Raw genomic sequence first — 22,830 nt, 5'->3', positions numbered from 1 at the left:
CTCTTTATGTTACTACCATCATTAAACAGGTGATTAACTACTCTTTATGTTACTACCATCATTAAACAGGTGATTAACTACTCTTTATGTTACTACCATCATTAAACAGGTGATTAACTACTCTTTATGTTACTACCATCATTAAACAGGTGATTAACTACTCTTTATGTTACTACCATCATTAAACAGGTGATTAACTACTCTTTATGTTACTACCATCATTAAACAGGTGATTAACTACTCTTTATGTTACTACCATCATTAAACAGGTGATTAACTACTCTTTATGTTACTACCATCATTAAACAGGTGATTAACTACTCTTTATGTTACTACCATCATTAAACAGGTGATTAACTACTCTTTATGTTACTACCATCATTAAACAGGTGATTAACTACTCTTTATGTTACTACCATCATTAAACAGGTGATTAACTACTCTTTATGTTACTACCATCATTAAACAGGTGATTAACTACTCTTTATGTTACTACCATCATTAAACAGGTGATTAACTACTCTTTATGTTACTACCATCATTAAACAGGTGATTAACTACTCTTTATGTTACTACCATCATTAAACAGGTGATTAACTACTCTTTATGTTACTACCATCATTAAACAGGTGATTAACTACTCTTTATGTTACTACCATCATTAAACAGGTGATTAACTACTCTTTATGTTACTACCATCATTAAACAGGTGATTAACTACTCTTTATGTTACTACCATCATTAAACAGGTGATTAACTACTCTTTATGTTACTACCATCATTAAACAGGTGATTAACTACTCTTTAATACCTGGCAGTTGTGCGGACGAAAAGCTTCTTACCATATTGTTTCTCATTAGTGTCAGGATTTGGCCAGGGTTGTTCTGGTTTTTGGTCACTAGATGCCCCCATTGTGCCTTTTGACCTTTTGTTTTCCCTTGATCCCCATTATTATTAGCACCTGTGCCTCATTTCCCCTGATTGTATTTAAACCCTTTGTTTTCCTCAGTTCTGTGCTCTGTGTTTGTATGTTAGCACCCAGCCCTAGTACTCTGTGAACTCTTGTTGATCCCGGTGGACTCTCTTGTGGAATTCTGTTTTTTTTGTTCTTGTTTGTTTGTTTTTGATTATCTTTTGAGGCTTTTTGTGCTTTACCTTCCACCTTGTGGATTTACCTTTTTGTCTTGGAGGATTACCTTTGTTCTTGTGGAATTCCACAAGAACAAAGGTAATCCTCCAAGAAGCCACATTATAAAATACACTACCATGACTCAGCTCAAAGCCACACTATAAAATACACTATCATGACTCAGCTCAAAGCCACACTATAAAATACACTATCATGACTCAGCTCAAAGCCACACTATAAAATACACTATCATGACTCAGCTCAAAGCCACACTATAAAATACACTACCATGACTCAGCTCAAAGCCACACTATAAAATACACTATATCATGACTCAGCTCAAAGCCACACTATAAAATACACTATCATGACTCAGCTCAAAGCCACACTATAAAATACATTATCATGACTCAGCTCAAAGCCACACTATAAAATACACTATCATGACTCAGCTCAAAGCCACACTATAAAATACACTATCATGACTCAGCTCAAAGCCACACTATAAAATACACTATCACGACTCAGCTCAAAGCCACACTATAAAATACACTATCATGACTCCGCTCAAAGCCACACTATAAAATACACTATCATGACTCAGCTCAAAGCCACACTATAAAATACACTATCATGACTCAGCTCAAAGCCACACTATAAAATACACTATCATGACTCAGCTCAAAGCCACACTATAAAATACACTATCACGACTTGCTTTTAATCCTTTAAAGTATGTTCTCTTTTTATCTCTTTTTCCACATTCTCTCAATCACAGTTTTCTAGTTTTTATACTTGTCTGCTTTTACGAACCCCCTGCATATCTCCTCTCCCATCCACCCACACACACACACACACGCACGCACTCACACACGCACTCACACATGTACTCACACTTGCCCACTCGCTAAGCGCTCAGCTCTCTCTCGTCTCTCTTAGCTGTGTGCCTGTCCGATCCCACGCGTTGTGCAGCATTAGGAGTAGGAGTGTTGTCGAGTGATTTCCTGCACTGTGAAGATCTGCTCTAGTCACAAACAAAACCACTTATGGTCCGTTTCATCCCTTCAGAGCCCGTCTCCCTGACTCACACCAGTGTCCTGTTCTCTCTGTCTCTGTACTCCTTCAGGGATCCCTCTTTCTTTCTCTCATCTCTCGCTCCTGGCACTTGTTCCCTCTTGTCTTCTGCTGATTGCTGTCCCGTTCTCTCTCTCTCTCTCTCTCTCTCACTCTCACTCTCACTCTCACTCACTTCATCAGACAAGTAAAATGAGTCACTCTTACCTGTTCGGTTTCTCAGTCTTCTCTCTGTGTCTGTCTCTCTTTCTCTCCCTTTCTCTCGGTTGATCCTGGTCCGCTGCCTGCTGCGGGCGTGTTTGTGTTCTCCTCCGTGTGTGTGTGTGTGTTCTCCTCCGTGTGTGTGTGTGTGGTTCCCAGGTGGTCTTCGACTTCAGTGGGAGCGGACGACTGGAGCTGAGTATGAAAGCTGGAGAGGTGATCTTTCTTCTGAGGAGAGTTAACACAGACTGGCTGGAGGTGAGCTGCAGGCAAGAGATGGAGGGATGGGAGGGTGGGAGGAATAGAGTGGGGGGATGGAGAGGGAGGAGGGATGGAGAAGGAGAGGGAGGGATGGATGGAGGAGAGGTAGGGAGGAATAGAGTGGAGGGATGGGAGGGTGGGAGGAATAGAGTGGAGGGATGGAGGAGGAGAGGGAGGGATGGGGGAGAGGGAGGGAGGAATAGAGTGGAGGGATGGAGATGGAGGGAGGGAGGAGGAGGAGGAGGAGGAGGGAGGGAGGGAGGGAGGGATGGATGGATGGAGGAGGTGGAAGGGATGGAGGAGAGGGAGGGATGGATGGATGGATGGATGGAGGTGGAAGGGATGGAGGAGAGGGAGGGAGGGAAGAGAGGGAGGGAGGGATAGAGGAGAAGGAAGAGATGGAGGGAGGGAGGGAGGAATAGTGGAGGAATAGAGTGGAGGTATGGAGAGGGAGGAATGGAGGAGGAGAGGGAGTGATGAGGGAGGGAGGAGGAGGAGGAGAGGGAGGGAGGGATGGATGGAGGAGGAGGAGGAGGAGGAGAGGGGGGGGATGGATAGAGGAGGAGGAGGAGAGGGGGGATGGATAGAGGAGGAGGAGGAGAGGGAGGGATGGATGGAGGAGGTGGAAGAGATGGAGGGAAGAGAGGGAGGGAGGGATAGAGGAGGAGGAGGAGAGGGAGGGAGGGATGGATGGAGGATGTGGAAGAGATGGAGGAGGAGAGGGAGGAGGAGAGGGAGGGATGGATGGAGGAGAGGGAGGGAGGGATGGAGGAGGGAGAAATGGAAGAGGAGAGGAGTGAATAGAGGGGAGGGATGAGGAGGAACGGTGGGAGGAGAGAGATGTGGAGTGAGGAGAAGGGAGGGAGGGAGATGGATGGGCACTGGGAGGGAGGGAGAGAAGAGAATGAGTGAGAAAGAGGGTGGCGAGAGAGAGGGAGGGTGGCGAGAGGGAGGGAGGGTGGATAGAGAGAGAGAGAGAGAGACTAGAGTTAATGAGAAAGAGGGTGGATAGAGAGAGAGAGACTAGAGAGTTAATGAGAAAGAGGGTGGATAGAGAAAGAGAGAGAGACTAGAGTTAATGAGAAAGAGGGTGGATAGAGAGATAGAGAGAGACTAGAGAGTTAATGAGAAAGAGGGTGGATAGAGAGAGAGAGAGAGACTAGAGTTAATGAGAAAGAGGGTGGATAGAGAGAGAGAGAGACTAGAGAGTTAATGAGAAAGAGGGTGGATAGAGAAAGGGGCAACCAGTGAAGAGAAAACACCATTGTAAATACAACCCATATTTATGCTTTTTTTTCTTCCCTTGTGTACTTTAACAATGTGTACATTGTTACAACACTGTATATATACATAATATGACATTTGTAATGTCTTTATTGTTTTGAAACTTCTGTATGTGTAATGTCTACTGTTATTTTCTATTGTTTATTTCACTTTTATTTCACTTTTGCTTTGGCAATGTTAACACATGTTTCCCATGCCAATAAAGCCCCTTGAATTGAAGTGAAAGGGAATGGAGAGAGAGAGAGGAGGAGAGAGAGAGGGAAGAGGTGAGAGAGGGGGGGAAGAGGTGAGAGAGAGGGGGAGAGGTGAGAGAGGGGGTGAGAGAGAGAGAGAGAGAGAGAGAGGGGGGGAAGAGGTGAGAGAGAGAGAGGGGGAAGAGGTGAGAGCGAGAGAGGGGGAAGAGGTGAGAGCGAGGGGGAAAGGTGAGAGAGAGGGGGGGAAGAGGTGAGAGAGAGGGGGGAAGAGTTGAGAGAGAGGGGGAAGAGTTGAGAGAGGGGGGAAGAGTTGAGAGAGGGGGAAGAGTTGAGAGAGGGGGGTAAGAGGTGAGAGAGAGGGGGAAGAGGTGAGAGAGGGGGGTAAGAGGTGAGAGAGAGGGGGGAAGAGGTGAGAGAGAGGGGGGGGAAGAGGTGAGAGAGAGGGGGAAGAGGTGAGAGAGAGGGGGAAGAGGTGAGAGAGAGGGGGAAGAGGTGAGAGAGGGGGAAGAGGTGAGAGAGAGGGGGAAGAGGTGAGAGGGAGAGAGAGGGGGAAGAGGTGAGAGAGAGGGGGGGAAAGGTGAGAGAGAGGGGGAAAAGGTGAGAGAGAGGGGGGAAAAAGAGAGAGAGGGGGAAAAGGTGAGAGAGAGGGGGGAAAGGTGAAGGGGGAAAGGTGAGAGAGAGGGGGAAGAGGTGAGAGAGAGGGGGGGAAGAGGTGAGATAGAGAGGGGGAAGAGGTGAGAGAGAGGGGGAAGAGGTGAGATAGAGAGGGGGGAAGAGGTGAGATAGAGAGGGGGGAAGAGGTGAGAGAGAGCGAGAGAGAGGGGGAAGAGGAGAGAGAGGAGCGAGAGAGAGAGGAGAGAGAGAGAAGAGGGGAGAGAGAGAGAGAGAGAGAGAGAGAGAGAGAGAGAGAGAGAGAGAGGAGAGAGAGAAGAGAGAGAGAGAGAGAGAGAGAGAGAGAGAGAGAGAGGGGAAGAGGAGAGAGGGGGAAGAGGAGAGAGAGAATGAGGAAGAGGAGAGAGAGAGCGAGAGAGAGAGACACACACACACACAAACACACATGATGCAGAGAGAGAGGGATGAGTAAAGTGAAGAGAAGCTAAGGTAACTGAGCTAGAGATCATGAAGTGCTTTGAGAGACTAGTCAGGGAGAGAGAGAGAGAGAGAGAGAGAGAACCCACCTGGACAAGAGGAATACCTATGAGAATGAGAGAGAGAGAGAGAGAGAGAGAGGGCCGCCCCAGAGAGGAGAGAGAGAGAGCCCTCTCCTGAGACCCAGAGGGGAAGAGAGAGTGGTAGGGGAAGAGGAGAGAGAGAGCGAGAGAGAGAGACACACACACACACAAACACACATGATGCAGAGAGAGAGGGATGAGTAAAGTGAAGAGAAGGATGGAGAGAGGGGTCAGGAGGGGTCAAGCCTTACTCAAAATGCCTCACACACATATGGGCCATCTCTGTATGTGTGTCTTGAGTACTTCTGAGATATTAGCCAGGTCATGATAATGAGCCTATGTAAAACTGCTTCTATACACACTCACACTTTACAGCCCTCTCTCTTTTAATCCTCCTCTCTCTATTAATCCGCCTCTCTATTAATCCTCCTCTCTCTATTAGACCGTCTCTCTCTATTAATCCACCCCTCTCTATTAATCCACCTCTATTTTAATCCTCCTCTCTCTATTAATCCACCCTCTCTATTAATCCACCTCTCTATTAATCCACCTCTCTATTAATCCACCTCTCTATTAATCCACCTCTCTATTAATCCACCTCTCTCTATTAATCCACCTCTCTCTATTAATCCACCTTTCTCTATTAATCCTCCTCTCTCTATTAACCCACCCTCTCTCTATTAATCCACATCTCTATTAATCCACCTCTCTCTATTAATACCTCTCTCCAATCCACCTCTCTCTATTAATCCACCTCTCTATTAATCCACCTCTCTCTATTAATCCACCTCTCTCTATTAATCCACCTCTCTCTATTAATCCACTTCTCTCTATTAATCCACCTCTCTCTATTAATCCACCTCTCTCTATTAATCCACCTCTCTATTAATCCACCTCTCTATTAATCCACCTCTCTCTATTAATCCACCTCTCTCTATTAATCCACCTCTCTCTATTAATCCACCTCTCTATTAATCCACCTCTCTATTAATCCACCCCTCTCTATTAATCCACCCCTCTCTATTAATCCACATCTCTATTAATCCACCTCTCTATTAATCCACCTCTCTCTATTAATACACCTCTATATTAATCCACCTCTCTCTATTAATCCACCTCTCTATTAATCCACCTCTCTCTACTAATCCACCTCTCTCTATTAACCCACCTCTCTCTATTAATCCTCCTCTCTCTATTAATCCACCTTTCTCTATTAATCCTCCTCTCTCTATTAACCCACCCCTCTCTATTAATCCACATCTCTATTAATCCACCTCTCTCTATTAATCCACCTCTCTATTAATCCACCTCTCTCTATTAATCCACCTCTCTCTATTAATCCACCTCTCTCTATTAATCCACCTCTCTCTATTAATCCACCTCTCTCTACTAATCCACCTCTCTCTATTAACCCACCTCTCTCTATTAATCCACCTCTCTCTATTAATCCACCTCTCTATTAATCCACCTCTCTATTAATCCACCTCTCTATTAATCCACCTCTCTATTAATCCACCTCTCTATTAATCCACCTCTCTATTAATCCACCTCTCTCTATTAATCCACCTCTCTCTATTAATCCACCTCTCTATTAATCCACCTCTCTCTATTAACCCTCCTCTCTCTATTAATCCACCCCTCTATTAATCCACCCCTCTATTAATCCACCTCTCTATTAATCCACCCCTCTATTAATCCTCCTCTCTCTATTAACCCTCCTCTCTCTATTAACCCTCCTCTCGCTACTAATCCACCTCTCGCTATTAACCCACCTCTCTCTATTAACCCACCTCTCTCTATTAATCCACCTCTCTCTATTAATCCACCTCTCTCTATTAATCCGCCTCTCTATTAATCCGCCTCTCTTAATCCGCCTCTCTCTCTCTCTGTCTCTCTGTCTCTCTGTCTCTCTCTCTCTGTCTCTCTCTCTCTCTCTCTCTCTCTCTCTCTCTCTCTCTCTCTCTCTCTCTCTCTCAGGGCACGGTGAGCAATCGAACAGGTATCTTCCCAGAATCCTTTGTGAAGATCATTAAGCCCCTCCCAGAGAGTGACTCTGATGGCGAGAGCGGTGGTGCTTCAGGTAAAGGGGCGGGGTCTTACAGCTGCCTGCGCTGCTACCTGCTCACACCCCAGGGCGTCGACACCAGGTATCCCAGTTAATAATGTATTGGAGTGACTGTATGTATCCCAGTTAATAATGTATGTGAGTGACTATGTATCCCAGTTAATAATGTATTGGAGTGACTGTATGTATCCCAGTTAATAATGTATTGGAGTGACTGTATGTATCCCAGGTAATAATGTATTGGAGTGACTGTATGTATCCCAGGTAATAATGTATTGGAGTGACTATGTATCCCAGTTAATAATGTATTGGAGTGACTGTATGTATCCCAGTTAATAATGTATTGGAGTGATTGTATGTATCCCAGTTAATAATGTATTGGAGTGATTGTATGTATCCCAGTTAATAATGTATTGGAGTGACTGTATCTATCCCAGTTAATAATGTATTGGAGTGACTATGTATCCCAGTTAATAATGTATTGGAGTGACTATGTATCCCAGTTAATAATGTATTGGAGTGACTGTATGTATCCCAGTTAATAATGTATTGGAGTGACTATGTATCCCAGTTAATAATGTATTGGAGTGACTGTATGCATCCCAGTTAATAATGTATTGGAGTGACTGTATGTATCCCAGTTAATAATGTATTGGAGTGACTGTATGTATCCCAGTTAATAATGTATTGGAGTGACTGTATGTATCCCAGTTAATAATATATTGGAGTGACTGTATGTATCCCAGTCAATAATGTATTGGAGTGACTGTATGTATCCCAGTTAATAATGTATTGGAGTGACTGTATGTGTCCCAGTTAATAATGTATTGGAGTGACTGTATGTATCCCAGGTAATAATGTATTGGAGTGACTATGTATCCCGGTTAGTAATGTATTGGAGTGACTGTATGTATCCCAGTTAATAATGTATTGGAGTGACTATGTATCCCAGTTAATAATGTATTGGAGTGACTGTATGTGTCCCAGTTAATAATGTATTGGAGTGACTGTATGTATCCCAGGTAATAATGTATTGGAGTGACTATGTATCCCGGTTAATAATGTATTGGAGTGACTGTATGTATCCCAGTTAATAATGTATTGGAGTGACTATGTATCTCAGTTAATAATGTATTGGAGTGACTGTATGTATCCCAGTTAATAATGTATTGGAGTGAATGTATGTATCCCAGTTAATAATGTATTGGTGTGAATGTATGTATCCCAGTTAATAATGTATTGGAGTGACTGTATGTATCCCAGGTAATAATGTATTGGAGTGACTGTATGTATCCCAGTTAATAATGTATTGGAGTGACTGTATGTATCCCAGTTAATAATGTATTGGAGTGACTATGTATCTCAGTTAATAATGTATTGGTGTGAATGTATGTATCCCAGTTAATAATGTATTGGAGTGACTGTATGTATCACTACATATCTATTACTCAGCTGATATTCTCCTCTTCACTACATAGCTGATATTCTCCTCTTCACTACATATCTATTACAGTTAATAATGTATTGGAGTGACTGTATGTATCCCAGTTAATAATGTATTGGAGTGACTGTATGTATCCCAGTTAATAATGTATTTGAGTGACTTTATGTATACCATTTGTAAGTCGCTCTGGATAAGAGCGTCTGCTAAATGACTTAAATGTAAATGTAAATGCAGTTAATAATATATTGGAGTGACTTTATGTATCCCAGTTAATAATATATTGGAGTGACTGTATGTATCCCAGTTAATAATATATTGGAGTGACTGTATGTCTTCCAGTTAATAATATATTGGAGTGACTTTATGTATCCCCGTTAATAATGTATTGGTGTGACTGTATGTGGCAGGGATGTGTGTGTTGAAGAAGATATCTCCACCCAGCCATCATACAAAGAACTATTGGCACGCATGAGGTAAGATACCAGACACATCCACTGCTGAATCAACTCCACTCTTCACTACATATCTGATATTCTCCTCTTCACTACATATCTGTTACTCAGCTGATATTCTCCTCTTCACTACATATCTATTACTCAGCTGATATTCTCCTCTTCACTACATATCTATTACTCAGCTGATATTCTCCTCTTCACTACATATCTATTACTCAGCTGATATTCTCCTCTTCACTACATATCTGTTACTCAGCTGATATTCTCCCCTTCACTACATATCTGTTACTCAGCTGATATTCTCCTCTTCACTACATATCTGATATTCTCCTCTTCACTACATATCTGTTACTCAGCTGATATTCTCCTCTTCACTACATATCTGATATTCTCCTCTTCACTACATATCTGTTACTCAGCTGATATTCTCCTCTTCACTACATATCTGTTACTCAGCTGATATTCTCCCTGATATTCTTCACTACATATCTGTTACTCAGCTGATATTCTCCTCTTCACTACATATCTATTACTCAGCTGATATTCTCCTCTTCACTACATAGCTGATATTCTCCTCTTCACTACATATCTGATATTCTCCTCTACACTACATATCTATTACTCAGCTGATATTCTCCTCTTCACTACATAGCTGATATTCTCCTCTTCACTACATATCTGATATTCTCCTCTACACTACATATCTATTACTCAGCTGATATTCTCCTCTTCACTACATAGCTGATATTCTCCTCTTCACTACATATCTATTACTCAGCTGATATTCTCCTCTTCACTACATATCTGTTACTCAGCTGATATTCTCCCCTTCACTACATATCTGTTACTCAGCTGATATTCTCCCCTTCACTACATATCTGTTACTCAGCTGATATTCTCCTCTTCACTACATATCTGTTACTCAGCTGATATTCTCCTCTTCACTACATATCTGATATTCTCCTCTTCACTACATATCTGATATTCTCCCCTTCACTACATATCTGTTACTCAGCTGATATTCTCCTCTTCACTACATATCTGTTACTCAGCTGATATTCTCCTCTTCACTACATATCTGATATTCTCCTCTTCACTACATATCTGATATTCTCCTCTTCACTACATATCTGATATTCTCCCCTTCACTACATATCTGTTACTCAGCTGATATTCTCCTCTTCACTACATATCTATTACTCAGCTGATATTCTCCTCTTCACTACATATCTGTTACTCTTACTCAGCTGATATTCTCCTCTTCACTACATATCTGATATTCTCCTCTTCACTACATATCTGATATTCTCCCCTTCACTACATATCTGTTACTCAGCTGATATTCTCCTCTTCACTACATATCTGATATTCTCCTCTTCACTACATATCTGTTACTCAGCTGATATTCTCCTCTTCACTACATATCTGATATTCTCCTCTTCACTACATATCTGATATTCTCCTCTTCACTACATATCTGATATCTGATATTCTCCTCTTCACTACATATCTGATATGATATTCTCCTCTTCACTACATATCTATTACTCAGCTGATATTCTCCTCTTCACTACATATCTGATATTCTCCTCTTCACTACATATCTGTTTCTCAGCTGATATTCTCCTCTTCACTACATATCTATTACTCAGCTGATATTCTCCTCTTCACTACATATCTGTTACTCAGCTGATATTCTCCTCTTCACTACATATCTGATATTCTCCTCTACACTACATATCTGATATTCTCCTCTTCACTACATATGTTACTCAGCTGATATTCTCCTCTACACTACATATCTGTTACTCAGCTGATATTCTCCTCTTCACTACATATCTGATATTCTCCTCTTCACTACATATCTGATATTCTCCTCTACACTACATATCTGATATTCTCCTCTTCACTACATATCTGATATTCTCCTCTACACTACATATCTGATATCATATCTGATATTCTCCTCTTCACTATCTGATATCTCCTCTTCACTTATCTCTCAGCTGATATTCTCCTCTTCACTACATATCTATTACTCAGCTGATATTCTCCTCTTCACTACATATCTGATATTCTCCTCTTCACTACATATCTGATATTCTCCCCTTCACTACATATCTGATATTCTCCTCTTCACTACATATCTGATATTCTCCCCTTCACTACATATGTTACTCAGCTGATATTCTCCTCTTCACTACATATCTGATATTCTCCTCTTCACTACATATCTGATATTCTCCCCTTCACTACATATGTTACTCAGCTGATATTCTCCTTCTTCACTCCTACATATCTGATATTCTCCTCTTCACTACATATGTTACTCAGCTGATATTCTCCTCTTCACTACATATCTGTTACTCAGCTGATATTCTCCTCTTCACTACATATCTGATATTCTCCTCTTCACTACATATCTGTTACTCAGCTGATATTCTCCTCTTCACTACATATCTGATATTCTCCCCTTCACTACATATGTTACTCAGCTGATATTCTCCTCTTCACTACATATCTGTTACTCAGCTGATATTCTCCTCTTCACTACATATCTGATATTCTCCACTTCACTACATATCTGTTACTCAGCTGATATTCTCCTCTTCACTACATATCTGTTACTCAGCTGATATTCTCCTCTTCACTACATATCTGATATTCTCCTCTTCACTACATATCTGATATTCTCCTCTTCACTACATATGTTACTCAGCTGATATTCTCCTCTACACTACATATCTGTTACTCAGCTGATATTCTCCTCTTATCTGATATTCTCCTCTTCACTACATATCTGATATCTGATATTCTCCTCTTCACTACATATGTTACTCAGCTGATATTCTCCTCTACACTACATATCTGTTACTCAGCTGATATTCTCCCCTTCACTACATATCTGATATTCTCCTCTTCACTACATATCTGTTACTCAGCTGATATTCTCCTCTTCACTACATATCTGATATTCTCCTCTACACTACATATCTGTTACTCAGCTGATATTCTCCTCTTCACTACATATCTATTACTCAGCTGATATTCTCCTCTTCACTACATATCTGATATTCTCCTCTACACTACATATCTGTTACTCATATCTGATATTCTCCTCTTCACTACATATCTGATATTCTCCTCTACACTACATATCTGATATTCTCCCTTCACTACATATCTGATATTCTCCTCTACACTACATATCTGATATTCTCCTCTTCACTACATATCTGATATTCTCCCCTTCACTACATATCTGATATTCTCCCCTTCACTACATATCTGTTACTCAGCTGATATTCTCCTCTTCACTACATATCTGATATTCTCCTGATATTCTCTCCTCTTCACTACATATCTGATATTCTCCTCTACACTACATATCTGATATTCTCCCCTTCTACATATATCTGATATTCTCCTCTACACTACATATCTGATATTCTCCTCTTCACTACATATCTGATATTCTCCCCTTCACTACATATCTGATATTCTCCCCTTCACTACATATCTGATATTCTCCCCTTCACTACATATCTGATATTCTCCTCTTCACTACATATCTGATATTCTCCCCTTCACTACATATCTGATATTCTCCTCTACACTACATATCTGATATTCTCCTCTTCACTACATATCTGATATTCTCCCCTTCACTACATATCTGATATTCTCCCCTTCACTACATATCTGATATTCTCCTCTTCACTACATATCTGATATTCTCCTCTTCACTACATATCTGATATTCTCCTCTTCACTACATATCTGATATTCTCCTCTTCACTACATATCTGATATTCTCCCCTTCACTACATATCTGATATTCTCCCCTTCACTACATATCTGTTACTCAGCTGATATTCTCCTCTTCACTACATATCTGATATTCAGCTGATATTCTCCTCTTCACTACATATCTGTTACTCAGCTGATATTCTCCTCTTCACTACATATCTGATATTCTCCCCTTCACTACATATCTGATATTCTCCCCTTCACTACATATCTGATATTCTCCCTTCACTACATATCTGTTACTCAGCTGATATTCTCCTCTTCACTACATATCTGATATTCTCCTTCACTTCACTACATATCTGATATTCTCCCTTCACTACATATCTGTTATCAGCTGATATTCTCCTCTTCACTACATATCTGATATTCTCCCTTCACTACATATCTGATATTCTCCTCTTCACTTCATATCTGATATTCTCCTCTTCACACTATCTATTCTCCTTACTCAGCTGATATTCTCCTCTTCACTACATATCTGATATTCTCCCCTTCACTACATATCTGTTACTCAGCTGATATTCTCCTCTTCACTACATATCTGATATTCTCCTCTTCACTACATATCTGATATTCTCCCCTTCACTACATATCTGATATTCTCCTCTTCACTACATATCTGATATTCTCCTCTTCACTACATATCTGATATTCCCCTCTTCACTACATATCTGTTACTCAGCTGATATTCTCCTCTTCACTACATATCTGATATTCTCCTCTTCACTACATATCTGTTACTCAGCTGATATTCTCCTCTTCACTACATATCTGATATTCTCCTCTTCACTACATATCTGATATTCTCCTCTTCACTACATATCTGATATTCTCCTCTTCACTACATATCTGTTACTCAGCTGATATTCTCCTCTTCACTACATATCTGTTACTCAGCTGATATTCTCCTCTTCACTACATATCTGATATTCTCCTCTTCACATATCTGATATTCTCCTCTTCACTACATATCTGATATTCTCCTCTTCACTACATATCTGATATTCTCTCTCTTACACTACTCCTCTTCACTATATGTTACTCAGCTGATATTCTCCTCTTCACTACATATCTGATATTCTCATATCTGATATTCTCCTCTTCACTACATATCTGATATTCTCCTCTTCACTACATATCTGATATTCTCCTCTTCACTACATATCTGATATTCTCCTCTTCACTACATATCTGATATTCTCCTCTTCACTACATATCTGTTACTCAGCTGATATTCTCCTCTTCACTACATATCTGATATTCTCCTCTTCACTACATATCTGATATTCTCCCACTACATATCTGATATTCTCCTCTTCACTACATATCTGATATTCTCCTCTTCACTACATATCTGATATTCTCCTCTTCACTACATATCTGTTACTCAGCTGATATTCTCCTCTTCACTACATATCTGATATTCTCCTCTTCACTACATATCTGATATTCTCCTCTTCACTACATATCTCCTATTCTCCTCTTCACTACTACATATCTGATATTCTCCTCTTCACTACATATCTGATATTCTCCTCTTCACTACATATCTGATATTCTCCTCTACACTACATATCTGATATTCTCCTCTTCACTACATATCTGATATTCTCCTCTTCACTACATATCTGATATTCTCCCCTTCACTACATATCTGATATTCTCCTCTTCACTACATATCTGATATTCTCCTCTTCACTACATATCTGATATTCTCCTCTTCACTACATACATATTCTCCTCTTCACTACTCATATCTGATATTCTCCTCTTCACTACATATCTGATATTCTCCTCTTCACTACATATCTGATATTCTCCTCTTCACTACATATCTGATACTCAGCTGATATTCTCCTCATATCACTACATATCTGTTACTCAGCTGATATTCTCCTCTTCACTACATATCTGATATTCTCCCTTCACTACATATCTGATATTCTCCTCTCACTACTACATATCTGATATTCTCCTTCACTACATATCTGATATTCTCCTACTCACTATATATCTGTTACTACATATCTGATATTCTCCTCTTCACTACATATCTGATATTCTCCTCTTCACTACATATCTGATATTCTCAGCTGATATTCTCCTCTTCACTACATATCTGATATTCTCCTCTTCACTACATATCTGTTACTCAGCTGATATTCTCCTCTTCACTACATATCTGATATTCTCCTCTTCACTACATATCTGTTACTCAGCTGATATTCTCCTCTTCACTACATATCTGATATTCTCCTCTTCACTACATATCTGTTACTCAGCTGATATTCTCCTCTTCACTACATATCTGATATTCTCCTCTTCACTACATATCTGTTACTCAGCTGATATTCTCCTCTTCACTACATATCTGATATTCTCCTCTACACTACATATCTGATATTCTCCTCTTCACTACATATCTTTACTCAGCTGATATTCTCCTCTTCACTACATATCTGACTCATGATATTCTCCTCTTCACTACATATCTGATATTCTCCTCTTCACTTCACTACATATCTGATATTCTCCTCTTCACTACATATCTGTTACTCAGCTGATATTCTCCTCTTCACTACATATCTGTTACTCATGATATTTCTCCTCTTCACTACATATCTGATATTCTCCTCTACATATATCTGTTACTCAGCTGATATTCTCCTCTTCACTACATATCTGATATTCTCCTCTTCTACATATTCTGTTACTCACATATCTGATATTCTCCTCTTCACTACATATCTATTACTCAGCTGATATTCTCCTCTTCACTACATATCTGATATTCTCCTCTACACTACATATCTGTTACTCAGCTGATATTCTCCTCTTCACTACATATCTGATATTCTCCTCTTCACTACATATCTGATATTCTCCTCTTCACTACATATCTGATATTCTCCTCTTCACTACATATCTGATATTCTCCTCTTCACTACATATCTGATATTCTCCTCTTCACTACATATCTGATATTCTCCCCTTCACTACATATCTGTTACTCAGCTGATATTCTCCTCTTCACTACATATCTGATATTCAGCTGATATTCTCCTCTTCACTACATATCTGATATTCTCCTCTTCACTACATATCTGATATTCTCCCCTTCACTACATATCTGATATTCTCCTCTTCACTACATATCTGATATTCTCCTCTTCACTACATATCTGATATTCTCCTCTCACTACATATCTGATATTCTCCTCTTCATATTCTACATATCTGATATTCTCCCTTCACTACATATCTGATATTCTCCTCTTCACTACATATCTGATATTCTCCTTCACTACATATCTGATATTCTCCTCTTCACTACATATCTGATATTCTCCTCTTCACTACATATCTGATATTCTCCCCTTCACTACATATCTGATATTCTCCTCTTCACTACATATCTGATATTCTCCTCTTCACTACATATCTGATATTCTCCTCTTCACTACATATCTGATATTCTCCTCTTCACTACATATCTGATATTCTCCTCTTCACTACATATCTGATATTCTCCTCTTCACTACATATCTGATATTCTCCCCTTCACTACATATCTGTTACTATCTGATATTCTCCTCTTCACTACATATCTGATATTCAGCTGATATTCTCCTCTTCACTACATATCTGTTACTCAGCTGATATTCTCCTCTTCACTACATATCTGATATTCTCCCTTCACTACATATCTGATATTCTCCCCTTCACTACATATCTGATATTCTCCTCTTCACTACATATCTGTTACTCAGCTGATATTCTCCTCTTCACTACATATCTGATATTCTCCCTTCACTACATATCTGATATTCTCCTCTTCACTACATATCTGATATTCTCCTCTTCACTACATATCTGATATTCTCCTCTTCACTACATATCTGATATTCTCCTCTTCACTACATATCTGATATTCTCCTCTTCACTATATCTGATATTCTCCCTTCTTCACTACATATCTGTTACTCAGCTGATATTCTCCTCTTCACTACATATCTGATATTCTCCTCTTCACTACTATATCTGATATTCTCCTCTTCACTACATATCTGATATTCTCCTCTTCACTACATATCTGTTACTCAGCTGATATTCTCCTCTTCACTACATATCTGTTACTCAGCTGATATTCTCCTCTTCACTACATATCTGATATTCTCCTCTTCACTACATATCTGATATTCTCCTCTTCACTACATATCTGATATTCTCCTCTTCACTAGCTGATATTCTCCTCTTCACTACATATCTGATATTCTCCTCTTCACTACATATCTGATATTCTCCTCTTCACTACATATCTGATATTCTCCTCTTCACTACATATCTGATATTCTCCCTCTTCACTACATATCTGATATTCTCCTACATATCTGATATTCACTACATATCTGATATTCTCCTCTTCACTACATATCTGATATTCTCCCTTCACTACATATCTGATATTCTCCTCTTCACTACATATCTGATATTCTCCTCTTCACTACATATCTGTTACTCAGCTGATATTCTCCTCTTCACTACATATCTGATATTCTCCTCTTCACTACTATCTGATATTCTCCCCTTCACTACATATCTGATATTCTCCTTCACTTATCTGATATTCTCCTCTTCACATATCTGATATTCTCCCCTTCACTACATATCTGATATTCTCCTCTTCACTACATATCTGATATTCTCCTCTTCACTACATATCTGTTACTCAGCTGATATTCTCCTCTTCACTACATATCTGTTACTCAGCTGATATTCTCCTCTTCACTACATATCTGATATTCTCCTCTTCACTACATATCTGATATTCTCCTCTTCACTACATATCTGATATTCTCCTCTTCACTACATATCTGTTACTCAGCTGATATTCTCCTCTTCACTACATATCTGATATTCTCCTCTTCACTACATATCTGATATTCTCCTACATTCACTACATATCTGATATTCTCCCCTTCACTACATATCTGATATTCTCCTCTTCACTACATATCTGATATTCTCCTCTTCACTACATATCTGATATTCTCCCCTTCACTACATATCTGATATTCTCCTCTTCACTACATATCTGATATTCTCCTCTTCACTACATATCTGTTACTCAGCTGATATTCTCCTCTTCACTACATATCTGATATTCTCCTCTTCACTACATATCTGATATTCTCCTCTTCACTACATATCTGATATTCTCCTCTTCACTACATATCTGTTATATTATTCTCCTCTTCACTACATATCTGACTATGATATTCTCCTCTTCACTACATATCTGTTACTCAGCTGATATTCTCCTCTTCACTACATATCTGATATTCTCCTCTTCACTACATATCTGATATTCTCCTCTTCACTACATATCTGATATTCTCCTTCACTACATATCTGATATTCTCCTCTTCACTACATATCTGATATTCTCCCCTTCACTACATATCTGATATTCTCCTCTTCACTACATATCTGATATTCTCCTCTTCACTACATATCTGATATTCTCCCCTTCACTACATATCTGATATTCTCCTCTTCACTACATATCTGATATTCTCCTCTTCACTACATATCTGTTACTCAGCTGATATTCTCCTCTTCACTACATATCTGATATTCTCCTCTTCACTACATATCTGATATTCTCCTCTTCACTACATATCTGTTACTCAGCTGATATTCTCCTCTCCATTGAAATTTCCCCAGGTCAATAAGGATTTGCTTGATTGTCCACAGTACACACTATAACACTACCACAGTACACACTATAACACTACCACAGTGTACACTATAACACTACCACAGTACACACTATAACACTACCACAGTACACACTATAACACTACCACAGTACACACTATAACACTACCACTCTACACACTATAACACTACCACAGTGTACACTATAACACTACCACAGTGTACACTATAACACTACCACAGTACACACTATAACACTACCACAGTACACACTATAACACTACCACAGTACACACTATAACACTACCACAGTACACACTATAACACTACCACAGTACACACTATAACACTACCACAGTACACACTATAACACTACCACAGTACACACTATAACACTACCACAGTACACACTATAACACTACCACTCTACACACTATAACACTACCACAGTACACACTATAACACTACCACAGTACACACTATAACACTACCACTCTACACACTATAACACTACCACAGTACACACTATAACACTACCACAGTACACACTATAACACTACCACAGTACACACTATAACACTACCACAGTACACACTATAACACTACCACAGTACACACTATAACACTACCACAGTACACACTATAACACTACCACAGTACACACTATAACACTACCACAGTACACACTATAACACTACCACTCACTACACTCTTCACACACTATAACACTACCACAGTACACACTATAACACTACCACAGTACACACTATAACACTACCACAGTACACACTATAACACTACCACAGTACACACTATAACACTACCACAGTACACACTATAACACTACCACTCTACACACTATAACACTACCACAGTACACACTATAACACTACCACAGTACACACTATAACACTACCACAGTACACACTATAACACTACCACAGTACACACTATAACACTACCACAGTACACACTATAACACTACCACAGTACACTATAACACTACCACAGTACACACTATAACACTACCACAGTACACACTATAACACTACCACAGTACACACTATAACACTACCACAGTACACACTATAACACTACACACTATAACACTACCACAGTACACACTATAACACTACCACAGTACACACTATAACACTACCACAGTACACACTATAACACTACACACAGTACACACTATAACACTACCACAGTACACACTATAACACTACCACAGTACACACTATAACACTACCACAGTACACACTATAACACTACCACAGTACACACTATAACACTACCACAGTACACACTATAACACTACCACAGTACACACTATAACACTACCACAGTACACACTATAACACTATAACACCACAGTACACACTATAACACTACCACAGTACACACTATAACACTACCACAGTACACACTATAACACTACCACAGTACACACTATAACACTACCACAGTACACACTATAACACTACCACAGTACACACTATAACACTACCACAGTACACACTATAACACTACCACACTACACACTATAACACTACCACAGTACACACTATAACACTACCACAGTACACACTATAACACTACCACACTACACACTATAACACTACCACAGTACACACTATAACACTACCACAGTACACACTATAACACTACCACAGTACACACTATAACACTACCACAGTACACACTATAACACTACCACAGTACTATAACACTACCACAGTACACACTATAACACTACCACAGTACACACTATAACACTACCACAGTACACACTATAACACTACCACAGTACACACTATAACACTACCACAGTAACACTACCACAGTACACACTATAACACTACCACAGTACACACTATAACACTACACACTATAACACTACCACAGTACACACTATAACACTACCACAGTACACACTATAACACTACACACTATAACACTACCACAGTACACACTATAACACTACCACTCTACACACTATAACACTACCACAGTACACACTATAACACTATAACACTACCACAGTACACACTATAACACTACCACAGTACACACTATAACACTACCACAGTACACACTATAACACTACACACTATAACACTACCACAGTACACACTATAACACTACACACTATAACACTACCACAGTACACACTATAACACTACACACTATAACACTACCACAGTACACACTATAACACTACCACAGTACACACTATAACACTACCACAGTACACACTATAACACTACCACAGTACACACTATAACACTACCACAGTACACACTATAACACTACCACTATAACACTACCACAGTACACACTATAACACTACCACAGTACACACTATAACACTACCACAGTACACACTATAACACTACACACACTACCATAACACTACCACAGTACACACTATAACACTACCACAGTACACACTATAACACTACACACTATAACACTACCACAGTACACACTATAACACTACCACAGTACACACTATAACACTACCACAGTACACACTATAACACTACCACAGTACACACTATAACACTACCACAGTACACACTATAACACTACCACAGTACACACTATAACACTACACACTATAACACTACCACAGTACACACTATAACACTACCACAGTACACACTATAACACTACACACTATAACACTACCACAGTACACACTATAACACTACACACTATAACACTACCACAGTACACACTATAACACTACCACAGTACACACTATAACACTACCACAGTACACACTATAACACTACCACAGTACACACTATAACACTACCACAGTACACACTATAACACTACCACATAACACTATAACACTACACACTATAACACTACCACAGTACACACTATAACACTACCACAGTACACACTATAACACTACACACTATAACACTACCACAGTACACACTATAACACTACCACAGTACACACTATAACACTACACACTATAACACTACCACAGTACACACTATAACACTACCACACATAACACTACCACAGTACACACTATAACACTACCACAGTACACACTATAACACTACCACAGTACACACTATAACACTACCACAGTACACACTATAACACTACACACTATAACACTACCACAGTACACACTATAACACTACCACAGTACACACTATAACACTACCACAGTAACACTATAACACTACACACTATAACACTACCACAGTACACACTATAACACTACACACTACACTACACACTACACACTATAACACTACCACAGTACACACTATAACACTACCACAGTACACACTATAACACTACCACATAACACTACCACAGTACACACTATAACACTACCACACTATAACACTACCACAGTACACACTATAACACTACCACAGTAACACTATAACACTACACACTATAACACTACCACAGTACACACTATAACACTACCACAGTACACACTATAACACTACCACAGTACACACTATAACACTACACACAGTAACACTATAACACTACCACAGTACACACTATAACACTACCACAGTACACACTATAACACTACACACTATAACACTACCACAGTACACACTATACCACAGTACACACTATAACACTACCACTAGTACACACTATAACACTACCACAGTACATAACACTACACACTATAACACTACCACAGTACACACTATAACACTACCACAGTACACACTATAACACTACCACAGTACACACTATAACACTACCACAGTACACTACACAGTAACACTATAACACTACAGTACACACTATAACACTACCACAGTACACACTATAACACTACACACTATAACACTACCACAGTACACACTATAACACTACCACAGTACTACACTACACACAACACTACCACAGTACACACTATAACACTACCACAGTACACACTATAACACTACCACAGTACACACTATAACACTACACACTATAACACTACCACAGTACACACTATAACACTAC

The 22,830-nt window shown here is 39.5% G+C and overlaps 2 protein-coding genes across 2 annotated transcripts in view; one reads left to right on the top strand and one right to left on the bottom strand.

Annotated features, from left to right (window-relative positions):
- Window positions 1-2,647, bottom strand: part of LOC124020802 (parvalbumin alpha) — a 74,121-nt gene extending 71,474 nt beyond the window's left edge. The window contains exon 1 of the mRNA XM_046336079.1: window positions 2,411-2,647. The gene's annotated coding sequence lies outside the window, so the exon portion shown is untranslated. The remainder of the gene's footprint in view (window positions 1-2,410) is intronic.
- ncf4 (neutrophil cytosolic factor 4) overlaps window positions 1-22,830 on the top strand; it is a 76,980-nt gene that overhangs the window by 41,836 nt on the left and 12,314 nt on the right. Inside the window, exons 7-9 of the mRNA XM_046336077.1 lie at window positions 2,564-2,662; window positions 7,293-7,462; window positions 9,232-9,297. Coding sequence (XP_046192033.1) covers window positions 2,564-2,662; window positions 7,293-7,462; window positions 9,232-9,297 — 335 coding nt within the window. The remainder of the gene's footprint in view (window positions 1-2,563; window positions 2,663-7,292; window positions 7,463-9,231; window positions 9,298-22,830) is intronic.

The sequence above is a fragment of the Oncorhynchus gorbuscha genome, unplaced genomic scaffold (genome assembly GCF_021184085.1).
Source record: "Oncorhynchus gorbuscha isolate QuinsamMale2020 ecotype Even-year unplaced genomic scaffold, OgorEven_v1.0 Un_scaffold_915, whole genome shotgun sequence".
In the NCBI taxonomy this organism is placed as follows: Eukaryota; Metazoa; Chordata; class Actinopteri; order Salmoniformes; family Salmonidae; genus Oncorhynchus; species Oncorhynchus gorbuscha.
The sequence above is the reverse complement of the archived record's forward strand: the minus strand, read 5'-3'. Positions and strand labels throughout refer to the sequence as shown.